The following is a 25,345-nucleotide window of genomic DNA, read 5'->3' on the forward strand; positions in this document are numbered from 1 at the left end:
AAAAGGCAAGGGCAAATAAAAAGGATCCCAAGGCTTTGAGCATCAGTGGATAGGAGGGCCTAAAGGAATAAAATCCTGGTTTAAGCGGCTAAACCAAGCTGTCCCTAACCATGTGCTTGTGGCGTGTAGGTGTCAAGTGAGAACTTGAGACTGAGCGGTTAAAGTCAAGGTCCAAGGCAAAAAGAAGAGTGTGCTTAAGAACTCTGGACACCTCTAATTGGGGACTTTAGCAAAGCTGAGTCACAATCTAAAAGGTTCACCCAATTATGTGTCTGTGGCATTTATGTATCTGGTGGTAATACTGGAAAACAAAGTGCTTAGGGCCACGGCCAAGACTCATAAAATAGCTGTGTTCAAGAATCATCACACTGAAATAGGAGAATCAATAACACTATCTGAATTCTAAGTTCCTATAGATGCCAATCACTCTGAGCTTCAATGGATAAAGTGAGATGCCAAAACTGTTCAAAAGCAAAAAGCTACTAGTCCCGCTCATCTAATTAGAATCTGAGCTTCACTCAAAAACTCTGAGATATTATTGCTTCTCAACCTATTAGTCTTCTATTTTATTTGTCTAGTTGCTTGAGGACAAGCAACAGTTTAAGTTTGGTGTTGTGATGAGCGGATATTTTATACGCTTTTTGGGGTTAATTTCATATAGTTTTGAGTATGTTCTAGTTAGTTTTTAGTCTATTTTCATTAGTTTTTAGAAAAAATTCATATTTCTGGACTTTACTATGAGTTGTGTATTTTTCTGTGATTTCAGGTATTTTTCTGGCTGAAATTGAAGGAGCTGAGCAAAAATCTGATTCAGGCTGAAAAAGGGCTGCTGATGCTGTTGGATTCTGACCTCCCTGCACTCAAAGTGGATTTTCTGGAGATACAAATCTCGAAATGGCATGCTTTCAATTGCGTTGGAAAGTAGACATCCAGGGCTTTCCAGCAATATATAATAGTCCATACTTTGCACAAGTATAGACGATGTAAAATGGCGTTCAACGCCAGTTCTCTGCCCAATTCTGGCGTCCAGCGCCAGAAAAGGATCAAAAGCTGGAGTTGAACGCCCAAACTGGCACAAAAACTGGCGTTCAACTCCACAAATGGCCTCTGCACGTGAATTTCTTAAATCTCAGCCCCAGCACACACCAAGTGGGCCCCAGAAGTGGATCTCTGCATCATCCATCATAGTTTACTTATTTTTTGTAAACCTAGGCTACTAGTTTAGTATTTAAACAACTTTTAGAGACTTATTTTGCATCTCATGACATTTTTCGATCTAAACTTTGTACTCTTTGACGGCATGAGTCTCTAAACTCCATTGTTGGGGGTGAGGAGCTCTGCTGTGTCTCGATGAATTAATGCAAGTATTTCTGTTTTCTATTCAAACACGCTTGTTCCTATCTAAGATGTTCATTCGCGCTTAACTATGATGAAGGTGATGATTCGTGACACTCATCACCATTCTCAACCCATGAACGTGTGCCTGACAACCACCTCCATTCTATATCAGATTGAATGAGTATCTCTTAGATCTCTTAATCAGAATCTTCGTGGTATAAGCTAGAATTGATGGCGGCATTCATGAGAATCCGGAAAGTCTAAACCTTGTCTGTGGTATTCCGAGTAGGATTCAAGGATTGAATGACTGTGACGAGCTTCAAACTCCTGAAGGCTGGGCGTTAGTGACAAACGCAAAGGAATCAAGGGATTCTATTCCAACCGGATCGAGAACCAACCGGTGATTAGCCGTGCTGTGACAGAGCGCGTGAGCGTAGTTTTCACTGGAAGGATGGAAGGTAGCCATTGACAACGGTGATCCACCAACACACAGCTTGCACCCTACTATCCTAAATCTTATGCTTAAGTCATAAGATTGAGATAGTAAGATATTACGACCTCTAAAGATAGAATTATATATATATAATAATAGGAAGAGAGATACTTAACTAGGAGCCTTAAAAAAAAACGGGCAAAACAAAATCGCAAAATAAAAAGCACAACTCTCGGGAAATCGAATTACTTGCGGGTGAAGAAACCTAATAGGAATATGATAGAACAATAAACGAAGAGATAAAGGAAAGCCAAGGAACAGCATAACTAGCCTCTCACTCAGCCTGCGAAGCTAAGGCTGGCCGGAGGATACGTATATACATATAAACATACATAAGTGTCCCCAAAATATACCAAAATACCAAAGTAAACTCCTATCTCTCCCTCAACCTCTAAGAGGAGCAGCATACATAAATTACTTGGAGAGTAAGCTACACTTATATATACATATATACAAATAGAAACCAAAATACACCCAAGAACTACTTCGCTTTCCAGAATCCAGACGCCTAGCGAGGAGCCTCTCGACCTGCATCTGAAAAACAACAACACAATATGGAATGAGAACCGGAGGTTCTCAGCATGGTAAAAGTGCCACGCGCATAAGAAGTACGGTCCTGAGAATGCTATAGGCAATCCTAGAACTCCGTTATTCAATTATCCAACTTGAGCACAAAAATAGAAGCCATAAACAGGGGTAGGTATTCTAAATCTGCCTAACTTATTCAAGTTCAAACTTAACCTAACAACAACCACTGAACCGAAAAACACAATAGCCACCGAACCACTATCACAATAGCCACTGAACCACTATATCAATAGTCACTGAACCACTATCACAATAGCCACTGAACCACTATCACAATAGCCACTGAACCACTATATCAATAGTCACTGAACCACTATCACAATAGCCACTGAACCACTATCACAATAGCCACTGAACCACTATCACGATAGCCACTGAACCACTATCACGAAAGCCACCGAACCGAAATACGGTCATGTGGTTAATCCTTCATTTTCAATATTCAATCAACACCAAGCCATTTCTCCTTTCCTCCATCCCTCCATCGTCCACAATGCAACAAAAACAAGCAACCAAACAAGATCACGCACAAGTAATGAGCAGATAGTACAAATAGCAAGTATAGCAGGTAGCAGGCGATATAAATCAATTAGGCAAACCCAGAAAATGCATAGCAATCAAAGCAAACAAATGCATATGGTGCATGTCTGTCCTATGGCTGATGGGGCCCATCTGTCGGTTATCCAGCCAACCCGACAAGTCCGAAAACCTTAGACTGTCCCTCGTCGCGCATCCCCAAGAGTCTATGCATAGATTTCACATACATTCATCATATAATCACTCAATGGGGGTTGATCCATACCCGGGAATTTATACGTGCCCGGTCACCCTTACGACGTAGGGTTAACAGAGTATCGAGAATCAACCTGGAACACGTGGTGGCAAGCCACGGTTTTTACCCAGGGAAACTCGTATCTCAGATATCATCATTCATAAGCCATTTCATAGTCATAATCATTGTTTAATCATTCATCAAGCCATGGCATATTAACTCCTTTTGTTAACAACCTCCCTTTCACACCTTTCATCATCATTCCCTTATAATTCATCTTGATTACCCTTTCCAGGTCCTGACCAAACTATTTATCAAATTCTTCTCAAACTTCTTAATATCAAATAATCTTTAAATCAACCCAACTCTAACGTTAACCAATCACATCACACGAGGATTAAACTTTAACTTCTCGAACCCATGACCATCACTAAGACATCCTCGACACTCTATTTTCTTTTCTGTTTCTAATATAGCAAATGAACTCAGAATTGCACAAACTTTATATCCAGGCGTTCATATTGAAATAAGCTTTCTAACAAACTAAATATCATAATCTTCTGATTTTTCTAGCCTCGGGAATAAAGGAAAAACCGTGACTGCTCTGCAGTGCATAAAACCAGAAAAACAGCAGCAGCATATGATATTCAAAATTCAATATAAAATCCAAGTTAAATCCAATGACTTTTAAAAGTAATGTAGTTAAACTTTACTCATCCAGGAACAAGTGTGTCTTGGTTGCAACCCAATTGTTATTCAATTCTAAGAGTTACAAGCATTGGAAGTTGATACATAGCTTGCTGAAATCTGTTTCTTTTCAGCTCTGACCACCAATATTCAAAAACTCACAACTCCCAATCCTCAACTCTTAAAATTAAGAGGTTTTAGAGAAATAAGGAAAATTATTCAAATTTTATAACAAAATTGGTTTCGCTCCAAAACTCAACTCGTAGAAGTCGCAACAAGGTAAACAAGTTGCTGCCCTGTTTGACATTTTCTGCTGCAGGACAGATTTAACAACCTAACTTTAAAAAAATTGCCATAAATTGTATATTTAACAAAAAGGTCCCAAATTTTCCAGTTTAGTTCCTTATATTCCCAAGTTTAGCCCAGACTTGGTCTCATGCAATTCCGATCATTACATAATTAGTTACAGCACATGCAATACCACCACAACACAACTCTACATCCTTATCAACAAACACCAATCCTAATCCATCATAAATAAATATAAGAACACACTATTAATAACTTCCACACCTCATAATTCCAATATATATGTCCACCAACAAATCTATTCCAATAACATTACAAGGCTAATCATTAAATACAACAAACAATTCAACTTATCCTATGGTACCTCTAACCTAAGCTTTCACAATACCGTAAATATTAAACGTATGAAACTTAAACCATACCTTGGCCGATCACTTAATTCACCCAAGGCAGCTTCTTAACACAAAATTACAGCCTCTTCAAGCTCAAGTAAAACAGCCACAAACTAAGCTTTGATCACCAACAAGCCTCCAAATATTCCCAATGCATATATACCCACTTAATCTACACCTATTACATATACATATTCCAATTTCAGTTCTCCATTACTAAAACAAGATTTGGCTAGGGTTAGGGTATTCTTACCATACCCATATGCTCAATAGCTTGAGCCCACAAGTTCCGGAAGCTAACTTGAACCTAGAACACAAGAATTGAACAATTTTTGACTTAATTGTTCATAAATTTCCGAAATTAGGAGAAGCTGGCTGAGAAGGAAATAATGAGTTACCTACCCAATTGTTCCATGGGTTTCATAGAGCTCGTCACGGTGAACGCGTGGCCGCAAACGGTTCGTCAATCGGAGCTCCGGATCAAAAGTTACATGGATTTGAAATTAAAGTGAGGGTTAGGTTTTTGCTTGTGTTCTTCTTCCCCCTAAGAAAGTTTCCCAGCGTGAATAATGAAGAAGAAAGGAAATAAGAAGCTGTGCCTCTTTAATGGATTGGGTTTGGTTGGGCCTTGGGCCCATTTTGGGTCCGGTTCAACCAGTTCGGCCCATCCGGCCCAATCTTGGGCCAAACTTTTCGAAATTGGTATCAAAATTCTCGTTTCGACGAGCTCTATCCTATTTTGATATCAGTTTTGCGTATTTAATTTTCCTATTGAAAATTCGATTTATTGACTAATTATATACCGATTTTAGCGGGGTTTACATCCTACCCACCTAATTAGGAATTTTGTCCTCAAAATTCAGAGTGCGCTACCTGAATAGAGGTGTGGGTAGTCCTTCCGCATCTCTGTCTCAAGTTTCTAGGTGTATTCTTCAATACCAGCCCAACACCAAGCTACTTTCACTTAAGAAAACCTCTCTCCTGCGTAAACGTTTAATGCTAGTATCATCAATCCTAACCAGAGTTACTGGAAGCGTCAGACCTTCTCTTACTTGGACTGATTCTGGTTGTAGGACATAACTGGGTCGAAGGTGTATTTATGAAGCTGTAATATGTGAAACACATCATGCAGGTTCGAACATTGTGATAGTAAAACGATCCTATACGCCACTAGTCCGATGTGATGGGGATTTAGCTTTTTAGTTTTTGATTGATCATCCGATTCTAGTTCGTTGAAGTGATCTTCAGAAATAGGTATCCTCTTCCTTCCAACTTGATAAGGCATGCTTCGTTCCCCTCCCCAACCGATGTGGGACCTTACAATCCACCCCCCTAAGGGAGTCCAGCGCCCTCGCTGGCACATCGATCCGGGTTCTGACTCTGATACCATCTGTAACAGCCCAGACCACCCGCTAGCACGATATTGTCCGCTTTGGCACACAAGGCCTCACGGTTTTGCCTTTGACGATAGGGATGCTAGCCGAAGCTCCCCACACTCACTCGTCAAAACGCGTCATGCTAGGGAGAGGTATCCACATCCTTATAAGGCATGCTTCGTTCCCCTCCCCAACCGATGTGGGACCTTACAATCCACCCCCCTAAGGGAGTCCAGCGCCCTCGCTGGCACATCGATCCGGGTTCTGGCTCTGATACCATCTGTAACAGCCCAGACCACCCGCTAGCACGATATTGTCCGCTTTGGCACACAAGGCCTCACGGTTTTGCCTTTGACGATAGGGATGCTAGCCGAAGCTCCCCACACTCACTCGTCAAAACGCGTCATGCTAGGGAGAGGTATCCACATCCTTATAAGGCATGCTTCGTTCCCCTCCCCAACCGATGTGGGACCTTACATAGGAGGACGTGCGTGCGTGAACAAGAAGACAGAGGAAAGCAGAGATTCAGAAGACAAAGCATCTCCAAAACTCCAACATATTCTCCATTACTGCATAACAAGTAACCTTTAATCCATGCTCTCTTGTTTATTTGCAATTCAACTGATAAACATAATTGACTTCCTGACTAAGATTTACAAAATAACCATAGATTGCTTCAATCCAACAATCTCTGTGGGATTCGACCCTTACTCACGTAAGGTATTACTTGGACGACCCAGTGCACTTGCTGGTTAGTGGTACGAGTTGTGAAAAGTGTGATTCACAATTTGTGCACCACCTATGCGTGCGCGTAATAGCCTAAATTTGCACGCCCACGCGTATGCGTGGCCGACGCGTGCGCGTGACTTGGGGTTTATGCGTACGCAAGTTTCTCATACGCGACCATACCCTTCTGCCTGGCGCATAAGCGTACGCGTAATCAGGGAATGCGTACGCGTCTTGGCCTAAACGCGTACCGATGCATACGCGTGACCCACGCGTACGCGTGGTCCTGTTTTTGCAAAACTAGATTTTGGGTTTTTAAACTGAATTTTAAACTTCTAAACCTCTATTTTCATCATTTTAGTCTCAAATCATAGTATGAGGTTTAGTATTAAGATGGAGATAGGAAATTGAGATAGCTTGGGGATGCGTACGCGTGGCCTTATGTTCTGCAAAACTATATTTTGAGTTTTTAAACCGAATTCTAAACTTTTAAACCTCTATTTTCATCTTTTTAGTCTCAAATCATAGTATGAGGTCTAGTATTAGGATGGAGATAGGAAATTGAGATAGCTTGGAGATGAAGTAAAATAGAAAAATTGGTGAAACAAATATGGAAATGAGTATAATTGGAATATATATGATATTATGGCATGTATGATATGATTTTGCAAAGATTATAATGGTTATGAATATTATTGTGGCATTATATACTCATTTGATTTGAGATACGCGTTTCCCTGGGTAAAGTACCGCGGCCTGCCACCACGTGTTCCAAGTCGACACTCGATACTCTGTTGACCCTACGACGTAAGATGTGACCGAGCACTCTAAATTCTTGGGAAGATTGACCCCATTGAGTAATTTTATATATATTTGAGAAAAAACTATGCATAGACTCTTGGGGATGCGCGTCGGCGGACAGTCCATGATTTAGCAAACCGGACTTGTCGGGTTGGCTTAATAACCGACAGATGAACCTCATCAGCCATAGGACAGACATACATCATGTGCATTCTGTTTGTTTTGTCTGCTATGCATTACTTGAGGTTGCCTAACTAGATATATATCATGCTAATTGTTATGCTTGCTACTTGCACTACCTGCCTTCTACTTGTGCCTAAACTTGTCTGTTTGTTTGTCTATAAAATATCATTGGAGATGGAGGAACGGAGGAAAGGTGGACAGGTTTAGTTTTAATGTTAGGTTTAAGTTGAGTTTGGAACTCCTTAGAAGACCTACCCCATTATAGTTTCTGTTTAATAAATTAAGTTCTATAATCTGAGTGTCGGCGATCTACCCCCAGAACCTTATATATTATGTGCATGGCAGCTTTACCATGCTGAGTACCTCCGGTTCTCACCCTATACTATGTTGTTGTTTTCAGATGCAGGTCGAGAGGCACCTTGCTAGGCGTCTGGACTTCTGCAGCGGAGTGGTTCCTGGGTTCTTTTGTTGTTCAGTTTATGTATATATGTACTTAGCTTTCTCTCCAAGAAACTTGTTTATTTTGTCCCTCTTAGAGGTTTAAGGAGAGTTAGGTTTTCAGTCATGTATTTTGGGTTTTCGGGATATGTATATATATATGTAAATATTCTCCGGCTAGCCTTAGTTTCGTAGGTTGAGTTAGGAGCTTGATATTCTGTACTTTTGATCCTCAATCCCCACCTTCTACTTAGTTACATCTATGATCTCTAGGTTTCTTAGCACGTAAGTAATCTCGTTTTCTGAGCGATGCGCTTTTTATTTTGCGATTTTGTTTTACCTGTTTTCTAAGGCTCCTCGTATATTACTCTTTTTCAGATACTATTATGTATATATTTTGTTTTAGAGATCGTAATACCACACCACCTCTGTTTTACGGCTTAAGCGTAAAGTTTTGTGTGGTAGGATGTTACAGTTTTGAACGAACGAAATAATTGAGGTTATGGTTTGCCTTGAAATGAATATATACAAATGAATTTAAATTTAAATTTTGAAATGGGGGACATCAAATAAAGCTCTGCATGCTTCTTCGCCAAAGAAAAGCGAGATATCATTGATTGTAATGAGGTGGGAAAGAACACAGGATTGGGCAGTGTCACGATAAGGGAATAGGGAATTGAAATTCAAAAAATATATATTTACAATACTGTAATGATGATGAATGAAAGGGCGATTGGGTAGGAAGATGTCACGAGAGATAAGTGAGAATTGAGAAACCCTGAATGAAAAACTGGAAAGGGGACCAAATAAGAGAGGATGGGAAGAGACTAAAATGAATTGAATCCGTGGAAGATGAAGATGGAGCATATGTGCTTGAACAAAAGGGAACACTAAGTAAAAACTCACGTAAAACGAGATGAGTTTAATTTTGATGCACCTATAATGTAAATCGTGTTATATAATCGTATAATTATATCCGTTTTTTATGAACATTTATGTGGTTAATATAAAAAGAGAACAACTAGGGAACCAAAAGCATATAAGCCAAAAACAAGCCAAAATGTATTTGGACTCTATGAAATATCGGATTTTGGTTTGTGCTCCGTGATCCCAGGAGTAGTTTTCAAACATATTATTCAAAAAGTGATTCTAATTAAACGGTTTTGTTTACTTTTTGGCTGATCACCTTTTGGTTCCATATACTTTTCCATATAAAAAATAGTTATTTTTACTGATTTGGCGTCACCTAATTGGATGCACGTGTAAAACTACTTTACAGTGCATCAAAATTAAATCCATGATATGATATGATATGATTTTACTTATCCAAAAATTAAAAGTTTAATTACTTTGCAAGTTTTTATAATTTCATTGAATTTTTAATTTAAGTCTCTATATTTTTTTTTAATTGGGTTCTTATACCATTTAATTTTTTTTAATTAAGTCTCTACCATCGAAAAAAAATCTAATATAATAGAATATTCTATTAAAAAACAAATATGCTAAAATTAAGAATAAAAAACCTAATCTAAAACATTTCAATATTTTTTAAATTCCAAAAATATTCTTAGCATTTTTTCAGATTTAAAAACTTCATGCGTGCTCTCTCATTCCCGCTCTCACCTCTTGCTCTCTCATTCTCGCTTTCACCCCCTCTGCAGATCTAATCAGAATTAACGAAAAAAAATTATGAAAAGCGTATGCAAGCAATGGATCAACGACGGCGAGTATAAAACCAGCAGTGGTCGTGATTGTTGACCTTAGCAAATTTATTTCATTAAAAGCACAATAGTAACTAAAAAGTAGTTAAAGGGTTAAATGATTTAGTGATTATTATTTCTCTATTTTTTTAAAAAGCGTAGCTGATGACTGTTTAAAGTCGATTAAGATACCATTTTTAGACCCAAATTTAACAGCTAAGGTTGATTAAGTACGTACATGAATCTAAATGTAGTTCAAAAAGAAGTAATGAAATATTATTTTAATGAAGAATCAGTATTTTTTTAGTTTCATTAAGGTAGCTTTTTTATTTTCGTGCATCCCACGGTTCAGTTACTAGTTATAAATAGAAGATAGATATATGAGTAGTTAAGATAATTGTATTTTTTATTTTATTTGTATAAATTTAGTAGGTAAATTACTAAATAATCTCGCCAATAAGGTATAGCTCAAATAGCATAATCTCTCCATACTTAATTAAGAGGTCGCGAAAAAAAAAATTACTAAACAATCTCGTTACGTACAGCATTTCTACCAATTTCTGTCAATTTTTGGATAGAAATGGGCATTAACCAGGTTCATTCTTTCTTCTTTATTATTCACTTGCAAATTGTCAAACAGTTTACATTTTCCTCTTGCCTGGATTCTAATTGTAAGTTTTCTTTTTCTGTTGATTTAACAGAAATGCCATGTGAAAAATAAGGATATTAGGAAGTTCCTTGATGGTATCTATGTCAGCTAGAAGGGAACAATAGTTGAAGAGTAGATGGTGAAAGACTAGCTTTTTTTAATTTTATTTTCAACGACGCTTCTGCTGTTCATGGATTGATTGCTTCCTATTTAGTTGTTTGGAGATTATTGAGATTTTGGGTTTTATAATTTTGTGTTTTATCATAGTTATATCATTTTGGAACATCTTATTTAATGTTAGTGCCTCTATATTCATTTCATCATCTGTCATCATATGATTGAATACTAATTGTTAGCACAATAAGTGAAGTCACTTTGATTATCCAGAATGGGAGCTGCAGAAGATTGTAATTGGGAAAGTTGTTGCTTCTTGAACCTTTGCTTTGTTCTATTTGGCCTCTTTTTCTTTGTTTCTATTCTTTTAGATACCAAAAAACTTAGCACAGTAAAGATTCATAAACATTCTAAAATCTGAATTGATACTACCGTGAAAAACAATAAATTTAACACACCTAGTTGTTAAATTATTTTTACTATATAAAGAAATGGTAATTATTTTTTGTGTTGAGAAAGAAATAATAATTAACAACCGAAGAAATTCACCATATTTTTATACCGTGGTGTCATAATCATATTATTTTTTTGAATTAATATTTTACTTATCGAACAATAAAACGGGGTTGTGAAAAAAGAAAAAGAAAGCTATAGTAAGGTTATCACTTATCAGTTATCACAGAATAATAGAAACCAAACTTCATGTTTTTTAAAATGGCATTTTTATCAGTTATCACAGAGTAATATTTTTCTGCTTCTCTCATTGTCCATTTGTTTATTAAAATGGCATTTCTATGTTTTACAAAGAGATAAACCCCTAAATGTACTCACGTAACCATTGTGGTCTTTGGGTTCATGGTGCCCATTTTTTTCCTTCTTTCATATTTTCTGTTTTTACTTTTTTTTAAAGAAAAGATGTTTATTGTTATGGTAGTGGGAAAAATTTTGGGAAAATTATTATAAAGGACCGTTAGGAAGATTTAATTATTAAAAAGGACCTTTAATTTTAAAATTATTTAGAAAGATTTATTTTTTAATATTTAAAAAAAAGGACCAAATTTTTTTTGTGAAGAGACAAATATATCCTTACATTATTTTTTCATTTATTTCTTTTTTTTAACATAATTTTTTTTCTAATTATCTATGACACTCAAATCCTTATTCTTCATCTATAACTCATAGAGACATTTGTTGCTGCCAATCACAAAACTTAAGACCTGAGAGTACCTATGAGTATACTCCTGGCAGGTAAGTTGATTTTCTGGTATATTCTTGCAGAAACATTACTATTGAGTAATATATTTTTTTCAAATTCGTTTTTAGATTTTGTCTCTTCCCTCATTATTGGTTATTTATTGTTTTATATTTTTGCATAGACATGGAATCTACTGTTCGTCGACAAATTTTTTGTTATTTTCACATTGGAGGTAATATTGAAGTTGTACCAAACCAGAAAATTATTTATCATGGAGGAAAAATCATAGGAGAGCTAATTGAAGAAGGATGCACGCATTCAAATTTAATGCATAAGATATGGCTTCGAACCAAGGAAAATATGCAGAATAAACGCATTACCTACACAGTCAAGTTTAACCAATCTCAACTCATAGATCTCATTGATATTGATAGTGTTAACCAATTGATCACATTCAATGATGATACAGCTCATGTATATATCATGGAGGTAGAAAAGACTAACCATGATATTGCACCTCATGAGGACAATGACGACAACGTTCATGACAGGTATGTATTCCAACTGGGTTATCTTTTTATAAATTTTCTTATATTAGTGATTAGTGAATTGCTATGAAATTAATTTAATTTTTTTTATGATTAGTACACTATCAAGTAATTCAACTCAAGGAGTCGATGTCGTTACTAATATTGATGGTCAAAATCCATTGACACCAATTCTATGTACAACCCAACTTGTCCCTACACCTCAGATTATTAATAGCTCTGCTAAGTGGAATGATCTTATAAAGGAAGAAGGACAAATTTTTCAAAATGCAAATAAGCTGAGGAAAGCATTGTTTGAATATGGTATTGCTCATAAGTTTACATACAAGTTCTTAAAGAATAGTCCGGGTAAAATAATTTGTGTCTGCAAGGTTGAAGGTTGTCCGTGGAAATTGTCGGCTTATGCTATGGGAAAAAATACTTCGTTCCTCGTGGTGAGACATTTTATCAAGAATCATAAGCACTCAGCTCAAGATGTATTGGAGAGTACTCACTCTTTCAGATCTAATTTGGTGTCTTCAATTATTGTCGACAAGTTGAGATTAACTCCTGACAAGTTGCCTAATGACATACGAAATGATATTTTCAAGGAATACGGATTTTCACTAACATATCACCAAGCTTGGGCTGCAAAGGAGAAAGCATTAGCTGAAATTAATGGCGTACCTAAAGATTCATATATGCTAATTCCTTGGATATGTAATCGTTTAGTGAAAACTGATCCACAAACAGTTGCAAAATGGACATGCTCTCCTAGTTATCAATTTGAAAAGCTTTTTGTTGCATATGGGTGTTGTGTGACAGGTTTTCTTCGTGGAGCAAGGCCTATATTATTTATTGATGGTTACCACTTAAGTGGTCCATACAAGGGAACTCTTCTAACTGCCTCTACATGCGATGCAAATAATGATTTATTTCCGATTGCGTATGCAATTGTTAGTGCTGAAAATAATGAGAATTGGCTTTGGTTCCTATCTAATTTGAAAGAACTAACTGGGTCAATTCCAGTTACGTTAATATCTGATAGGCATCCATCAATTATTGCAGCTGTGGAGCAAGTATATGACAGGGATAGACATGCTTATTGTTATCGACATGTGAAAGAAAATTTTTGTGCAGAAACTAAAAAATTACAGAGGGGAATACGCGGTGAAGTAAAAGAAGATGCAAAAAAACTACTAGACGCAGTTTGTTATACCCGTTTTGGCACAGAATTTACAGAAGCTGTGGAACAACTTCGTGCATTTTCACCAGAACTTGCAAATTGGTTAGAGACTAAAGGAGATATTAACAAATGGGCAAAGTCTCAATTCCCTCATCGACGATGGGACCTCATAACTACCAATGTAGCTGAATCATTTAATTCATGGATAAGAAAAGAGAGGACTCATAGTATTTGTGCTTTAATAACAGAGCATAGAGACAAACTTGCAAATCTGTTATATACTGCAAAGTTAGAGATGACTAAATGGAAGAATGAAGTTGGGCCAAAGATTGATAAAATATTGATGGAGCATGTAGCTAGAAGTGAGTTTCTTAAAGCAGTGAGATATGGAGATCATAATGTTATGGTTAGAGGGTCAAATGTTGATGTATGTGTGAATCTACTACGCATAGAATGTACATGTCTTGAATGGCAAATGACTGGAATTCCATGTCCACATGCTTGTGCTGCAATTAAATTATTACATGGCAACATCTACACCTATGTAGAGGAGTGCTATCTGAAAAGTTCACAAGAAAAGATTTATGCGAGCAGTATGATCCCAATTGAAACTCATGATATGCCTGATGTCAACAACCTGACCCTAACAGACTGGGAGAATAATATTTTTCTTATGCCACCTACAACAACTCGTCCTCTGGGAAGACCATGCAAGAAGCGTCGAGAGTCACAATTTCAAGATGTGCATGTTTACAAATGTAGCCGATGTGATCAGAGTGGTCATAATCGTTCTAAATGTAGAAATCCTAATCCAGAAAAAATATGAATTTCTTTTAGGTAGTTCTAATTTTATAGATTGTCACATTTAGAATTGCAATATTGGTTTTTCTTAAGTTATGCATATTAGGTGATTCTGCTGAGTTTCTTAATTGTATCTACACTTAAACTTTATAGTTTTACTTTGATTTTTAATTAAATTTGTGTAATCTTACACTTGAATTTTATAGTTTTACGTTGATTTTAATAGCGTTTATGCAAATATGCACTTGGATTATGCAACAGGTTTGGCTTTAGTTCTATTATGCAATTCTGCATTAAAGTTGCTGCACTTAGTAAATAAAAATCTGCAATTTAATTTTTTCTATGATTTTGCACTAATGTTCTGTAATTTTCTACACAAACTCTGCAATTTTACACTGAAATTGTGTAACTCTGCTCATAGTTAAACAAAACAATCTTAGAAAAAGAAACACTTTATAAAATTTTCAATTGATATTTTCATTACAAGTCAAAGATCCAATGAATAATTGTGCTTCCATACCAGTCTTCCAGTAAAATTAGATCACTCTAATGTTTTCATACTATTATTCCTTATGCTTCATTGATAGCCTTGATAGTTGCTAGTTACTAATAATCATGGACAATGATCATCACACTCATCAAAAAGAAATTCATATTTCAAATCAATTCAAGTTCATAGACTCAATGAGGCTGTAGAGAAACATTTCAGCTTCTCTTTCAATCTGTTTTCAAGCAAGAGATAGAATTCATGTTTGAAAGTAACCTAATTCTCCCTACAGCCATGTGTACTCAATGATATTTCAATGTAGATAATACATTTCACTCTAATCAACTCTTTGAATTTTCAGATAGGGAGAAGCCTATAACATAGAAGCCTACTTTGCACCTAAAAGTGACTTAATGATAGTATCACTCATACCATCAAGATAAGGGAACAAGTGACCAGATCCTTTGAGTTCATGATACTGAATTCAGGGAAGATTTTCGGCGATGTATCGTTGTACTATAACAGGCACCATCAAATCTTTCTCTCTATGCCAAAGAAGATGGACAGAAGCTTCATTATTTGGAAACGGGTTTTCAAGATCCAAAAGACTAAAATCTCATTTACCAAATCCAATATTTAAGTCACGGTGGAAAGTCTCGTATTCTCCTTGCTGTCTTGCCTGAGCCTGTAGAAACAAAGTATAAAGTGAAATCAAGAACTTTGGTTAATTCTCTGGCAAAACAATCACCATAAACTTTTATTATTATAACCAATATAAATTATTTTAGGTCACTAAATTGTAGCCACCTAAAGGCTAGTAGTGATACTTACCACATGACCCTTTTTATTAGACCAAATTGTTGAAGTAAGCTCTTTATCTTTGAAATCCTGCATTTTTTTGTGTAAACATAATTAAGAGTCATGACATATAATCAGGTTCTTCTAATTAGACAAATAGGAAGAAATGCTACAATCATAAGCAACGCCAAAGCATTGTGTTTAAAGTCCATGAAAAATTTTAGAACACAAGTTTAGAAACAAAAACTGATCCATCTTTATTTTCAGCCTCATACCAAACACACATTGAACATAAACCCTTCAAATTCAGATTCATTCATTCATTAATGTATTTTTCAATATAGACAACAAGTGTTATTAGAGTTCTTACTGGGGCCAAAGATAACGCTCTTAACATCAATAATGCACTACTATATTCATTAAAAAAACTGTAACTTAGATTTTGTTTAATGCATATGCCCTTATAACTTGAAAGAAACAAAATTGAAAATCGCATAATCAGTAAAACAAAACAGTGAGTCAGTGACTAATAGCATCATCAGGTTTGAATTAAGGCATTTCCAGATCACACTAAAATCTTATTCATGAATTGAAAATTAACAAACTTCATCATGTATTGCAGTTTTCACCTTAAAAGCTATACAATTTTTAATTTCAGGGATACTAATATAGCTCAAAAGCTTAAGGCAGGGACTTGAACCTGAAATAAGCGTGTGGCTTTGGGGAGCTTCAGGTGGGGCTTGCTGCTGCGAGCGACTGGAGGAGTCAAAGGAGCGATGGTCGACGAGGGATGAATGAGTTTCACCGCCGGCGACGAGCTTCAGAAGACGATTCTACCCGAAGATGACGATTTTGCCTCTGACAACTTTGCTGGATGGTGATGAAGACGAATCTCTTTTGACGCGACGAAGACGGCATCGATTCGGCCTCTGATACGACGATTCTACCTTTGGCGAATCTTCTCAAGCGCGCGCCACCGACGTTTTCCTTAGGTTGGATATGGAGTGGGTTTGAGAACGGGTGAAGAAGATGGGGAAAGAAAACAAAGGGAAGGAGAAGAAAGATTATTGGATATTATTGTCTTTTCATTTTTCATTTTTTTGTTTTTATTTTTAATAATATATAAATTAGTCCTTTTTAATAATTTTAAAATTAATAATCCTTTTTATTAATTAAGTTTTATTAATGGTCCTTTATATTAGTTTTCCCAAAAATTTTTTGGTGGTAAATAGTAATAGACAGAAGAAGATGATGTAAAATCTGTGTGGTGTTGATAGTAGTGGATGATCAATCTATTCTTTTTTTTTTTTAAATAATGCTGAGATAATATAATTTTTTTAAAAATTTTGTTTCTTGGCTTTATCTAATATAATACACATCTTGCCATTTATGCCTTTAGTCTTTATTGAGAAATAAAAATGTCTTACATCAATATTTATTTTAATATCTTGAGAGTAATTTTATAATTCAATAAACAAATTTATTAAAATAGAAAAACTATGTATCCAATAAAAAAAGATTTTGATGTAAGAAGTTTTAGATTTTTTTTTTTAGGTCTTTTTGGAGATAAGAGGGCTCCGCACTTAGTTGTTACATTGTTTTTAAAATAGAAAAAAAAATGTTAATTTACCCTAGAAGATTTTCATTATATTTTATACTGTGGCATCATTAAATATACAGGCAATGGATTTCTTGCTCCATATTTTATGTGGGAGTATCATTAACCCACTTAAAAATAATTATAAATTGAACCCCTTTTTTTTTTTTTGAAAAAACTAAAAATTAGAAATTGACCTCTGTATTTATTAACTTTTACACTTTTCCCTTTTTAATTTTGATCACAGATTCAACGTTGTAAACCATTTGCTCTGATAGGGTTTTGCCCTCTTTCAATATTGATTGCCATGGTCTCTTCCTCTTCCTCTGCCGTCTCTCTCATCCGCTCATCTTCGCCGTGCAACCCGCTTCCGCTTCCACGGCCGCCGTGCCACCCGCTTCTCCACGCCGCGCAACCCACTTCCCCGCCGTCGTGCAACCCGCTTCCCGCTGCCGCACAACCCGCTTCCCCCGCTTTCTATCAGGTAACATTTTCACCCTATCTCTTGTATATATATATTTTCTTGCTTCTTTCCAAACTCAGATTCTATTTAGTTTATTTTGTTTTATTGCTTTTTCTATGGTAAGGTTTTTGTGAATTTGAATGAAGTTTAATTTCAATTTGTGTTTGATATATGTTAAAGAAACTTTGTTTCAGTTGTTTATCAGTGATTCTATATTTCTGGTTCATATGTGCTGTTTCTTCTTATTTATTGGTAACAACCATAATTTGATTGATTCTGTATGTGTATATTAAATTTGATTTCTTACTAGCTAGCTAGCTTGCTATAGTGATATGACATTATTATTATGCACAGCTTCGTATTTAGGGCTTAAAGAGTTTTTGCCACCATATTTGGATCTAAATCTCACAAATCAAGAACTCATCTCAGGAGTCAGCTTTGCCTCTGATGGTTCTGGTTATGACACACTTACACCAACTCTCAGTGTATCTATAACACTACTCTCTTTCTTTATCTACATCTTATTTATCACATGCCTGAAATGGTTATAATTCCTTTTTATTCCTCAAATATATGTTTCATGCCTAGCTTTAATTTGTCAATTTGGTTAAAAATATTTTTGTACAAAATTACTTACCTAAATCCTCTTTATGTATAGATATAGATGGATAGAAGTATTAAGTATACATAGATTGGTTAATTTTTCTGAATTTGTATTGGTTTCTCTATCAATTGCAGAATGTAATTTCAATTCAAAAACAGTTGGAACATTTCAAAGAATACAAAAATAGGTTGGAGAGGATTCTTGGTAAACAGAAAACAGAAGATCATATGAAGAACGCTATATTTTTCAGAAGTGCAGGGACAAATAACTTTGTTATTAATTATTTTACATTGCCAATACGAAGAAAGACAGGGGATAAGTTATTGTTTGGAACGGTGTAGAATTGAAGGAAGTAATTGGTATCCAGAGAAAGAGAAAGAAGAGGACAGAGGATAAGTTATTGTTTTGCAGCATGAAGCAGCAGCTACCTGGCGTTGATGCTAAATTGCAGAAGATTAAAGAGAAGAGAAGAGAAGAGAAGAGAAGAGAAGAAAAGAGAAGAGAAGAGAAGCATTTCTGCTAGGGTTTTTCATTCAATTTCATTCACCACCATTCTCTCATCCTCTTCCTCTGCTGTATCTCTTGTTCGCCAATCCTCGCCGTCACAACACGCCTCAGATGACGCCGCAACCTGCTTCCGCCGCCGCCGCGCAAGACGCTGCCTCAACGCTTGGAGGTTAGTTAATCATTATGCCATTTCAATTCATCATTTCGTATGTTTTTTTCTTTTTTGGGTGATAATAGTGATGATATTGCTGTGCTACTCAGTAGTTAGGAGGAATGTTATTGCCATGAAATCGAAACAAAATTGAGTGTAAAGGCCAATCAAATCTGAACGTTGAACCATTCCCTTTTCAACGTCAAAACCTCAACTAGCAAAGTAGATGACTGAATCAAAGAATTTTACCTTTATAACAATAATGATTGCATGTCTATATAAATTTGTTTCCAGTAAAGTTATAATTAAATTCTTGTGCAGATGTGTGAATGTGATTTCATACAAAATAATATTTTTCCTTTGTATAATTATGGCCTCATGTCCATTTTAACCCCCTTCTTGGCTTTTTGCACTTTGCTATTCCTTTTTTCTTGCCTTTACTGCAAGTCCATAACCATATGATATGATATGAATGTCATTTGATAATGACTTGGATGACCACATGAACATTGAAGATGACTCACTAGTAAGTATTTTTACCAATGAGTTATGACAAAGTTTTAATTGCTGCCTATTAGCTAGTACTAATGATATTATATTGTTTATATTGTAGGTATATGACGAGAATGCTTCGTACAATAGCAATGAAGTGCTGTAATATGGTATAGTATTTTGGTTTAAGGTTGTGGAATCCTTTATTTCTGGTTTAAGATGCTAGTTAGGAATATTTCATGTAAATTTATTTACAAAGGCCATGTAACATGCGAGATTTAACTTGAGCATTAGACCATACATTAGGTTCCAAAAATTGACTCCCATAGAATTCATTGTAAACATTTTCTCCCTTCCCCCTTTCCTTTTTAAATCCTGTTGTAATTTCAATTAAAATTATTCAATACGATATGGTTAATTTTGATCTTACCTGTAATTGTGTGACAGTTCTGATCTGCAATTAGCAATAGCCTTGCAACAACAGGATATCACTACATTCCAAATATGTATAAGCCACTGCCTTTTCACTTTCATCTTTCTTTCTGGTTAATTTTTATGAATCTAAGATGAGTTTGTGTTGTGAAATTAGATTCTGAGTTTTCAGATTCTAAGTTTTCAGATGGCTTTAAGATCAAGGAATGCAGGACTGTCTACTAATAGCAATAACGCAGAATGGATTGAACCATGATCTTTAGGGCAATTGCTTTTGATGCTATATTCTTTGGTGTGTCTTGTTGGATTTATCTTAAACTAGGCTAATATCTTTGGTCCTATATGAAGTATTTGGTCAAAGAAAACTATTCTGACCAACATTTTTAATTCTCCCAGTTGCCCTTACCAACATTCATCTTTCATGTTCATGTCATTTGGAGTTGGTTTTTACTTTTTACCATTAAAAAAGGAAACCGGCATTCCTTCTGAAACCATCTACACTCACATTTTCAACGTCTCTTTCCTAACTTTCTTTTTGTATGGAATTTCTAAAAAATAATTTTTTTAGGTGAGTACTATTGTTACTGCATGATAAGAGCTAAACACGAGCTCATCTCTCTTTCTTTTTGGTTTTCAATAATTTTTGCTTCTCTCTTTGATTCGGTGCCCATCAAGAAAGATTGTTTTTCGATTGCAAAAATGTAAATATATTATTTTTAAAAATATTAAAATTTAAAATTTTAAGAGTAAAATTCTACTTTGATCTTTAACCATTTACCAAAAGGATATAGCGTAATTAGTGAATAGATCATTATTATCTAAATTTCAAGTAATTTTGTACTTATAGTTGTAAAATATATATTATACAGTTTATTTTTTTACTTTAATAAAGATGAGTTCATCATAAAAAAATTTTAAAAAATAAGGTAAATAACACTAATGATTTTTAGTTTTATCCAGAATTATAAGTTTTTAATAGGATAATATAAAAGTGATACACAATGAGAGAGATAAAAAATAATCATACAAATAATTGATCTATCTTAAGTTATATAATACAATATAACTTCATACAAATAATCATATAAAACTACAAAGTACAACATCAATCATAAAATAAAGTAACACAATTATTATTCACTTGAGTGAGGAGGAAGAGGCAAGACTTTTTTAGAAATATTCCAATATTGCATCACTGCCATGCAAATATCATAGTATATTGGTCTATGCTGCAAGGATTCGCAAAGCACTTGGATAACAACTTATATGCACTCTGGTTGTAATATTTAAAACAGAATTCATCATTGTTGACATTGAGCCTGCAGTCATCCATTTTCCTTTAAAAGAAAACAGAACTGAAGTATAATCTAGCCCGTAGGTACATTCATAGAACTGAAGTATATCTCATGAAAAGTAAGAAAAGTAAGAATAATAGAAAAGACTCAAAGAAAAGTATATCTCATAAAAAGTAAGAAAAGGCTCAAAGTGGTCGCAGCCTCGCAGGAATAATCTAAGCCCGTAGGTACATTCATAGGTTGAGGGATATGTTACCTACAATCAAATTATAACCAAACTTAGTATAAAAAAGGCTCAAAGTTTGACAATAATGTCAATTTGCTTATATAACTAGAATATACAAGTATCAATATATAAGAAGCAAATTTTACCATAAGTGCTGATAAGTTGTCCTTGTGAGTTTCTGCGGCCTTTCTCAACTCTGCAATGTTAATGTTACCCTTGGGGTTTCTGCACATCATAGTTTCCTAATGCACATCATACATTTGATGCTTTAATTCTAGTTATGCTATTGCCTAGTTGACACTCATTCCTTCTGATATCCTCTTTGAACTTTCTACTATTAAGCATTGCTTCATACAGGCTAATTTATAATGATAGAACAGAAGTAAACATTATGCCATTCTAATCACTTTACTCTATCTAAAGTACAAAAACCACCAACCAGGAGACAATGATATCATATTTGATCTACTTTCTGAGGAGAAACTAATGGCATCTCAACAGATTTATTATGACAGCAAAATTAACACCAACTAAAATTCGAGACAGAGCAGATGGTGAGAATTTAATTACCTTTGATTTTGGAGTAATGTTCAATGACATCATCAACAAGACCATCAAAATTAGGGATATAGCCATGGAGGCCTTGTGAAAGGCCAAATCCAGGATAATCCATAGCAAAGACTCTGTATCCAGCTAATGCTATCTTCCTAGCTATGCCTGAAAATAATCCCATGACACGTTCGAGTTGCTAATTCACAGCATTACTGCTCTAGTTAATTGCAGATACATGTTATTAATATCAGGAACATGCCTTCAAAGAAAAAAGTGCAGATGTCTCCATATCCATTACAGAAAAACACTGTTGCTTTTGGCTTGGATGCCTCAGGAAGCCAACTCTTGCAGAATATTTCAATGCCCCTTGAATTCACTTCGTATGACTGTTACATTGCATAACAGATAACCATCAATCATCTGATGACAACAACTAACCTCGTAGAATCTGCAATCTTCTGCAATTTAGCATCAACGCCAGGTAGCTACTGCTTCATGCTGCAAAACAATAACTTATCCTCTGTCCTTTTCTTTCTCTTTCTCTGGATACCAATTACTTCCTTCAATTCTACACCGTTCCAAACAATAACTTATCCCCTGTCTTTCTTCGTATTGGCAATGTAAAATAATTAATAACAAAGTTATTTGTCCCTGCACTTCTGAAAAATATAGCGTTCTTCATATGATCTTCTGTTTTCTGTTTACCAAGAATCCTCTCCAACCTATTTTTGTATTCTTTGAAATGTTCCAACTGTTTTTGAATTGAAATTACATTCTGCAATTGATAGAGAGACCAATACAAATTCAGAAAAATTAACCAATCTATGTATACTTAATACTTCTATCCATCTATATCTATACATAAAGAGGATTTAGGTAAGTAATTTTGTACAAAAATATTTTTAACCAAATTGACAAATTAAAGCTAGGCATGAAACATATATTTGAGGAATAAAAAGGAATTATAACCATTTCAGGCATGTGATAAATAAGATGTAGATAAAGAAAGAGAGTAGTGTTATAGATACACTGAGAGTTGGTGTAAGTGTGTCATAACCAGAACCATCAGAGGCAAAGCTGACTCCTGAGATGAGTTCTTGATTTGTGAGATTTTGATCCAAATATGGTGGCAAAAACTCTTTAAGCCCTAAATACGAAGCTGTGCATAATAATAATGTCATATCACTATAGCAAGCTAGCTAGCTAGTAAGAAATCAAATTTAATATACACATACAGAATCAATCAAATTATGGTTGTTACCAATAAATAAGAAGAAACAGCACATATGAACCAGAAATATAGAATCACTGATAAACAACTGAAACAAAGTTTCTTTAACATATATCAAACACAAATTGAAATTAAACTTCATTCAAATTCATAAAAACCTTACCATAGAAAAAGCAATAAAACAAAATAAACTAAATAGAATCTGAGTTTGGAAAGAAGCAAGAAAATATATATATACAAGAGATAGGGTGAAAATGTTACCTGATAGAAAGCGGGGGAAGCGGGTTGTGCGGCAGCGGGAAGCGGGTTGCACGACGGCGGGGAAGTGGGTTGCGCGGCGTGGAGAAGCGGGTGGCACGGCGGCCGTGGAAGCGGAAGCGGGTTGCACGGCGAAGATGAGCGGATGAGAGAGACGGCAGAGGAAGAGGAAGAGACCATGGCAATCAATATTGAAAGAGGGCAAAACCCTATCAGAGCAAATGGTTTACAACGTTGAATCTGTGATCAAAATTAAAAAGGGAAAAGTGTAAAAGTTAATAAATACAGAGGTCAATTTCTAATTTTTAGTTTTTTCAAAAAAAAAAAAACGGAGTTCAATTTATAATTATTTTTAAGTGGGTTAATGATACTCCCACATAAAATATGGAGCAAGAAATCCATTGCCAAATATACATGTATGAGTAGTTGAAATAATTGTATGGTTTGATTTTATTTTTTTGATTAATGGTATGTTTTGATTTTATTTGTATAAATTTAGTATCATATTATTTTTGTTTTTTTCTTCTTTGGACATAGACCAAGATCTACAAGTGGATCCCATGTTATTCTTGCTTTGAATTAATATTAGTGAATGAACCCGTGCTTATACGGGAACTAAAAATTACATAATGCATGCATAATGATTTATTAACATCTTGCATTATATAAATAGAAGAAAAAAATTTATATGAAAATAAAAATGATATCATGCCGAGTAAAAAAATATGAATAAATGGATGCTGCATTACCAGATTTAATAAATTATTTTCATTCAAATAAAGATTAGTCAATATTATGATATAATTCTGATTAATAGATAAATTGAACATATATATTACAAACAAAAAATCTGAACTTCTACTAAACAGTCAGACAACTATGTTTATCCAAAATATTAGAAAAAAATTACAATTAATTTTAGAGAAAAAATTATAAATAAAAAATAGTGAAAATAAATAAATAAACATAATGATAAAATTGTTTGAACATGAAAGTTGAATGAGGATTAGGTCCTGATAGTAATAAGTGATTAAATAACATCATTCATGAAAAAGAACCTAATGAAAAAAAGAATTGACCAATGGAACTAAAATTAAAGAATTAAATTCATGACAAAGAAATGATCATATTAAATAAAAAATATATTAATTATTAAAATTAAAAACATAAATTATAAAATGTGAAAATAAATAGTTAATTAAAATTTTAATATGAAAATTAAACATGATGTAATATGTAATAACAATGAGAAAACTGAAAAGATGTATATATATTATAGGTTTTTTTTTTTACGAAATTTAGAAATGGAATGAACAAATTGATATATCCTTATGAATGAGTTAACTATAAATAATTAAATACAATAAAAATAGAATCATGTGATTTAGTTCAAAATTTACATCAACATTTTAATATTGTCTTTGTAAGGTATAAGTTTTAGAAGAAAAATCAAAGTATGGAATAACCCAAGTAAAAAAAAAAAAGCAATAATATAAGGTATAAAAAATAAAAACGTGATATATGTGTTGCGAAATAAATAAATAATGAAGAGAAAATAGATATAAAATAAAAAAAATAAAAAAATTCTAATATTAATATTTATCACAATTAATATCACAATATAATAAAAATAATTCATATATATATATATATATATATATATATATATATATATATATATATATATATATATATATATATAAAACGAGAGTGTTTTGACACTATAAAAGAGAGATAGTGAATTGTTATTGATTGTATATTATTAACCGAGTCTTATTCTCGTATTTACATACGTACACAATGTTACTTTTTCAAACTCTATTAAATGTATTTTATCTTGAGAATATTAAACTGCCTATCATAAATAGACATCCACCTAACCATTTTTATCACAACAATAATAACTCGAATTTTTTAAAATTAAATAATGAGTTATTCATAATTTATTATTTAATTTAAAAAATATTTTTTTAAAAA

General features: G+C 34.3%; 1 protein-coding gene and 1 long non-coding RNA gene across 2 annotated transcripts; one reads left to right on the forward strand and one right to left on the reverse strand.

Moving 5' to 3' along the window:
- Window positions 1-2,071: 2,071 nt before the first annotated feature.
- On the reverse strand, window positions 2,072-5,157 carry LOC112741419 (uncharacterized). Its single transcript, XR_003171472.3, has 4 exons — window positions 4,982-5,157; window positions 4,833-4,886; window positions 4,610-4,757; window positions 2,072-2,365 (listed from the first exon to the last, which is right to left on the reverse strand). It is a non-coding gene; the product is annotated as an uncharacterized lncRNA (long non-coding RNA).
- Window positions 5,158-11,795: 6,638 nt separating this feature from the next.
- LOC112742198 (uncharacterized) lies at window positions 11,796-14,300 on the forward strand. The gene is made up of 4 exons (XM_025791441.1): window positions 11,796-11,814; window positions 11,943-11,993; window positions 12,177-12,312; window positions 12,407-14,300. The coding sequence occupies exons 1-4, from the start codon at window positions 11,796-11,798 to the stop codon at window positions 14,298-14,300; spliced, it is 2,100 nt and encodes a 699-aa protein (XP_025647226.1).
- The last annotated feature ends 11,045 nt before the right edge of the window (window positions 14,301-25,345 follow it).

This window comes from Arachis hypogaea, chromosome 14 (assembly GCF_003086295.3).
Source record: "Arachis hypogaea cultivar Tifrunner chromosome 14, arahy.Tifrunner.gnm2.J5K5, whole genome shotgun sequence".
Lineage (NCBI taxonomy): Eukaryota > Viridiplantae > Streptophyta > Magnoliopsida > Fabales > Fabaceae > Arachis > Arachis hypogaea.

What these genes read in the sequence shown, in the direction of transcription:
- LOC112742198 (XM_025791441.1), top strand. An exon ending in TTGTTATTTTCACATTGGAG is followed by an intron (nt 11,994 to 12,176) that starts GTAATATTGAAG and finishes CTCAACTCATAG; the next exon opens with ATCTCATTGATATTGATAGT. An exon ending in GACGACAACGTTCATGACAG is followed by an intron (nt 12,313 to 12,406) that starts GTATGTATTCCA and finishes TTTTATGATTAG; the next exon opens with TACACTATCAAGTAATTCAA.